The following is a 5,858-nucleotide window of genomic DNA, read 5'->3' as shown; positions in this document are numbered from 1 at the left end:
GCAGTCCTGGCCTATGTGCTTGGTAGATCTTGAACTGGATGGCAGCGGCTTCTTCGTCAGCCTTTTGCTTCCGCGGATAAATATAGCCGAGAAGCCGTCGGAAAGGGGCTTAATCAGGCTAGCTATGTCTCGCAGCCATTGGCCGGTCACAGCCTCCACGAGGAAGTACTGTTCAGCTTCTCCCATGATTTCCTCCCATCTAGCGAGCCAGGTAGAGATATTCTTCGTCGGAAAAGCTCGAAGATGGATCGTATACTGGGCTCGGATACGTTCCATCATATAGCCCTCGTTGGGGCTGTCGAGGCCTCGAGCTTTACAAACCACTCCCGAAGAGTCTCGTCGTCGTGAAGGGAGGTCAACTTCGCTTTGCTAATCGTCTCCGTAATCGTCGTACGGGCTGCTGTGACGAGCCTCGTCTCGTAGAGGTATTCCTTTCGGCGACCTTCGTAGTCCCTCGATGCTTCAGAATAAGCCTTCTGCTGGCCTGCATTCAGATCAGCAAATCTTTCAGCCTCAGCGTTGAAATCACTGAATTCGGGGCGTTCAGGTAGTTCAAGGGGGGTCTTGTCATGTTCGAAGATGAGCTTGTGGATGGTCTTGTCCACACGGGCCCGAAGCTCCTTTAGCCACTTATCCCAATCCTGAGGCTCCGTAAGAATCGTGCGCTGGATGGTGTCCTTCGACATCTTGGTTGAAGCAGAAAGGATGATTAAGGAGAGAGAAATGGGGCGTAGAGGTGTCTTAATCGACGATAAGTTCAATCGAGAGCGGTTGTGGAAGAATGCAGCAGCCGGAAGTTACAGAAACACTGTTTCTCCCGGGCTCATAACTCTCGCGAAGAGAGGGTGCAAGTGATGAATAGATTTTGTTTCTTGTCCTTAGATTCTTCTTCCTCCCTAACAAAAAGTGACTTCTTATAGTTCTGTCACCTGTGGCTGCCTTGTGGTGGCGATGTCGCCACCCAGGCCGCCTAGATGACGTTGTCATCTAGAAGGTTCGATACCACCGCTTAACAACAACATTATTCATCCTTCTCAGTCACCTTTGCTAGAGTCAGCCCGACTAGGTAACCTCCGGACCTAGATCGTTAACCCGTTTTCACGACACCGGCAAGCTAATTCGAAAAACGCGTTCAGATCCCTCAACATCTCGATACTGCGCGAACAATTGGAGGTGACACGAATTGCGTCATCTCGCGATTAAGAGGCTGCTAGGGACTTATCTACTCCTCGAGCCCAATATGACTGCTACTTGTTTGTCCACACAAGCTAGCCCGATGAGAAAGTACCGAAACATCTGCATGATAAGGATATATTGTGCCAACCAGCTGGGTTTAGACGCGTTATTCGCGCTCAATTGACCACCTGTTAAGGGATTTCCCGGTGATCTGCCGGATCGGACGATTCGCCGGATTTTGGTTCCCTTGCATTCCGGTGAAGATTTGAGTGAAACTCCACGAAAATAATATGAAACAATCTCACATTAAAGCAGAAGCAAGAAAGATGCCTAGCAATTCCATTCAATCTACTTCGCAGTCATCAAGCCACCGTGGCCGCTTCCTGTGGCGTCCCGATCGCGCAAGTCCCCGCATTGCGACTACCATCTCCTGGTCGCGCTCGACAGCCAATGATGGCTTTTGGGACGTGAGGAAGTGGTCAATGCCGGCTTTGGATCTTTACGCAACTTAATGTTTGGCGATTTTGAGTGTTCCGGAGCTGTCGTCGGTTCTGGTGGAGCCGAAATGGCGACGACAATCTCGTCTCGAACGCCCGGACTCTTCTCGCGAGTCTGTGGAGCAACAGAGGTCCGGATCCCATTTCCGACATTTTTTCTGGTTCTTTCGCTTGAGCTCTTTCCGTATCTGCCTGTTTTTCTCCCGCTCTTGTTGTCTGGCTTCCTTTGCCTGACGTCTTTGCTCAGTTTTTGCCTCCCGCTGCCTTCTCTTCTCCAGAGCGAGAACTTTGAGGTTTGCCGCCTTTTGCTGTCGCTCAAACCTTTGTCGTTCTTTCTCCAAGGCCTCTTCTTGCTTCTGAGTCTCCATGGCTGCTTTCTTCAAGCGCGCTTGGGCCACTTTTGCAGGGCTAAATACCTGCGCCGAGTTAGGATCTACACGATCGAAAAGGTAATCCTTCAGAGCTTTACCGCGCATTCTGCGCTGCTTTTCGTGAAAGATAGTCTCCCGAAGTCCCTGATTCTCATATCGAAGCAATTCGTTCTGAGATTGGAGACTTTCGAGTACTTTTGAGCTTCCGACTGTCTCGGCTAGCGTTTTTTGAGGATCCATCGACTACCTTGTCGACAAGTCGGCGCAAATCCCGAGCAGTGGGCTGCTGCAGGGCGAGCGAGTCAACGGAGCTGTCGCCAGACTCAGACTCATCTTCTGTTTTCTCCGCGATCTGCGACAAAACGACTTCAGGGTCAAATGGGAGGAGTCCGGTCCGTTTCCAACCACTTGCGATGTTCTCCGCCGAGAAAGATGACCCGAATGCGTTCCAAAATAACGACCAGAACTCGCGTTTCGATAGCCCGATGAGTCCCTGTGTCTTTGCAGTCCACTGGATGAGCTGGTTGGTGTATGCGGTCGAAAGAGGGCCAAAGGGACACATCAGGGGCTGCAGCCTGTGCGTGGAATGCGGCGGAAACACGGCAACGATTATCCGATGCTGGTCACACCACTCCAGGAAGTCCATATTGACATGACTAGAGTGTCCGTCGGTAATCAGGAGGCGGTAATCCCGGCCGTTTCGCGCCTTTTCTTTCGTGAACCGGTCGAAAACACCAATGAGCCATTCCTTTCCAAGTTCATGGTTCGTCCAACCCGTTTCTGAGGTTGTGAAAACGCCGCTTGGTGCTCCGGATCAAACTCCGTGAGCCAGGAGTCCTGAACTTGCCCTGGCTTGCCTTGGTAGATGAGAAACGGGGGTAGCGCGGTCAGGTCTTGGCAGACACATGCCAGGAACGTGATCCATGATCTGTTGCCATCCTGCGCAGCACCGATCAATTTTCCTTGCTTGGCACGAACAGAGAATACTCTCTTGGTACGATTGATGACGCCGAGGAGAAAGCCCTTTTCGTCCACATTATACGTGTTGCAAGGCAGGATGTCGTATTTCTCGATTTTCTCGCCAATCTTGTACGATCAGCAATGAAGGGATGGACTTGGGCACCTACTTACAAGCTCATAGTAGGCTCTGTATCTAGAAGCATTGTCTGCTCTCTTTCTTGCGATATCAAAACCGTCGAACCAAGTGCAACCGAGCTCATCGCTGTTACGTCGGACGAAGCTATACGGCCAGTCCTTTCCGACCTCAATTTTGGCGATATCCTGGGCAAAACTTTTGATCATCGGCAGCGTAGGCGGAATCCCACGTGATGAAAGCTTGCGAATATACGCAACAAGATCCCTTTCTTGCTGTTTTGAGAGACGTGACTTATTAAGCAAAGCTGTAAATTTGAGCTACGTAGTGACGAAGTACACGCAGTGCGCAGATTCAGCTGTGCTTCTTTACTGAGGAAAAAGTGCAGACCACTTTTTCCTTACCCAGCGTTTTGATTGGCCTACTCATTATTTGCAGAACCATCATTGGTCAGATTTACCCAGAGTTCACCCGGAGGCAGCGTTGTGATTGGCCAGAGCCGATGTATACTGTACGCCGTAGAATTATTCGTACCGTACAAAACGCTTCTGATTGGCCAACATGGTTTACCCGCTACTTTGCCATACGGAAGTTTACCCCCACCTTTGCCGCCACAGACCTGACAGCGCGCGCCTTACATCAATGCTTTGTTGCATCTTCGTAGCACAGTAATTTACAGCTTTGCTTACTCCTGTGACGGCGTATTCGGCGGCAACCCAGGTATCTTACAAACTGTCGGCATCCCGTCTTGACCTCTGTTTGCCTTGGTGTCGCCGTCGCAGGGTAGTCTCGTCGCAATTGAACTGACGCGCAGTCTTGGCATAGTTAACAGTGTCACACAGCTTCAGAAACTCAAGCGCTTCATCAATCGGGGCCATGGTGGTGGAGAAATTCAGGATTGAAGTGGAGACGTGAACTGGCTGGATGGATGGATGGATTTATTTCGCCCGGAGGGAGGTCCCTATAAGGCCTTTACACAATCTAGTTACATTTCAGCACGTTTGGTACCTGACTCCCCAAGCCCCACGGATTGTCGTCATATCACTTGCTTTTCAGCCTCGTTATCATTGGTCCCATGACAGGCCTGCTTGAAGGCCGAATTCTCCAAGTGTTCAGCATCCTATTCGCAGCAGCTGAAGCGCGGTCTGCCAGTTCGAAGCTGAGATGTGTTAGTGCAGTTGCCTATTAGAGTTCAATTGTTTTCTGATGGTTGCTGGTTTCTGTCGAGCCGTTCCGTCTCAATTGCAAATTTGATCGCCGCACGAACAGCCTGCACGTCTGGCTTCCATTTGTCGCCATCCGATGCAGCCTTTCCTCCCAAGAAGAAAGACAAGTTCCCAATCTTGGCCCTCGCGCATTCGAAGAGAATGTTCCGTTGCGTGATCCACTTTGTGCATCGAAAGAGAAAGTGATCAATTGTTTCTCGTGCCTGTCCACAATCACACAAATCCGAATCTGTAGCTCCTATCGCATGTAGGTATCCATTCAGTCGCGACATGCCGGTGCGGAGCTGGACGAGAATGTCGGCTTCTTTTCTTGACAGAGAATCGTAAAGAGTGCGGGTGTGCTTCCCTGGCAAAGCCCTGTCGATGCGTTTTGAGTGTTTTCCCACATTTTCCGGAAGCTTGTCACGCTGTTGTCGAGCGAGTGCCAGACGAAGGGTGGTGGATCTGGCTCTGCACGACGGCTTCTCTGCCACGGCTCCTGCTTGAGTTGCTTTCTTCGCTGCCGTCTTGGCGGCCGATGCCCATGCGAGCCGTACTTCCTTGGCTGGTGCCCAGATGAATTTTACCGACCAGCCTCGCCTGACTAGTCGATTGACATGGTCGTAAATTTGGCGAATGATTCCTTGGCCGGATTGCCTACGAGGACGCCTGATCACTTCCAGGGCTGAGCGACTGCTTGTCACAACCGTCACTTCTCGACAAGGCGGGTCCGTCGGCGTACACATCAGCGCCATAGCTATCGCTGCCAGCTCCGCCGTGTACGGGTTCTGCTCCTCCGCAGTCCCGACACACACGGAATAGCTGGCAAGAACGACGCCCGAGCGGTTGTGGTTCACACCGCGCACCACGCCTCCCATCCCCACCATGCCGTTTCTTTGCGAGCTGGATGTTGCTGTCACAATGCCTTTGGCATCATTCGCTGCCTTGACGGCCTTCGCTTTGTCGCTCTCCAACATTACTTGGATGCGGGGTGTCCACGGTGCCAAGGCATACTCGTGTATGTCTTCTATCTGGTCCATCTGCACTGTTTGCACCGCTGTGACAATCTTCTGCATCGGCGACACGAACCGCCTGGTTGCACAATTTCTCAACGCTGCCAATGGATGTGTCATCGGCAGGGTTACGTGAACTGGCGGTGAATCCGGCGAATCGCCCGATCCGGCAGATCACCGGGAAATCCCTTAATCCTACTGCTGTCGGAAAGACACGGCCAGCCCATCCAACATTTTTTTTGCCTGCATTGAGCAACGGTCTTCGCGACAACTTCCACGACATTATTTTACGACGATCTCGCCTAATTCCTGCTTCGATATTTCCGACAGCGGCTTCGGGTCGACCCCCGAATCAACGCCCGCCCGACGACCTATCCTACCCGTTCAACCTCGACTCCTTTATACTCTATTGTGGTTTATTTGGTATTCTCGAGCCCTTTAGCCAAGACCGGGTAAAACTTCATGACCCTCCAACCTCCCCCTCTTATTTAATCACTTTACGA

At 51.6% G+C, this 5,858-nt stretch overlaps 2 protein-coding genes across 2 annotated transcripts; both read right to left on the bottom strand.

Moving 5' to 3' along the window:
- Positions 1–275: 275 nt before the first annotated feature.
- HRG_06674 (uncharacterized protein) lies at positions 276–686 on the bottom strand (the record flags this gene model as incomplete). The annotated part of the gene is made up of 1 exon (XM_044865145.1): positions 276–686. One exon carries the CDS (start codon positions 684–686, stop codon positions 276–278), a length of 411 nt encoding a protein of 136 aa, XP_044720085.1.
- Positions 687–1,684: 998 nt separating this feature from the next.
- Positions 1,685–3,346, bottom strand: HRG_06673 (DDE superfamily endonuclease domain-containing protein; the record flags this gene model as incomplete). The annotated part of the gene is made up of 6 exons (XM_044865144.1): positions 1,685–1,910; positions 1,995–2,215; positions 2,292–2,750; positions 2,819–2,983; positions 3,032–3,130; positions 3,176–3,346. 6 exons carry the CDS (start codon positions 3,344–3,346, stop codon positions 1,685–1,687), a joined length of 1,341 nt encoding a protein of 446 aa, XP_044720084.1.
- Between the last annotated feature and the right edge of the window lie 2,512 nt (positions 3,347–5,858).

The sequence above is a fragment of the Hirsutella rhossiliensis genome (genome assembly GCF_020360975.1).
Source record: "Hirsutella rhossiliensis strain HR02 chromosome Unknown scaffold00006, whole genome shotgun sequence".
Classification (NCBI taxonomy): Eukaryota; Fungi; Ascomycota; class Sordariomycetes; order Hypocreales; family Ophiocordycipitaceae; genus Hirsutella; species Hirsutella rhossiliensis.
Note: the sequence above shows the minus strand (reverse complement) of the source record. Positions and strands in the feature narration are given on the sequence as shown.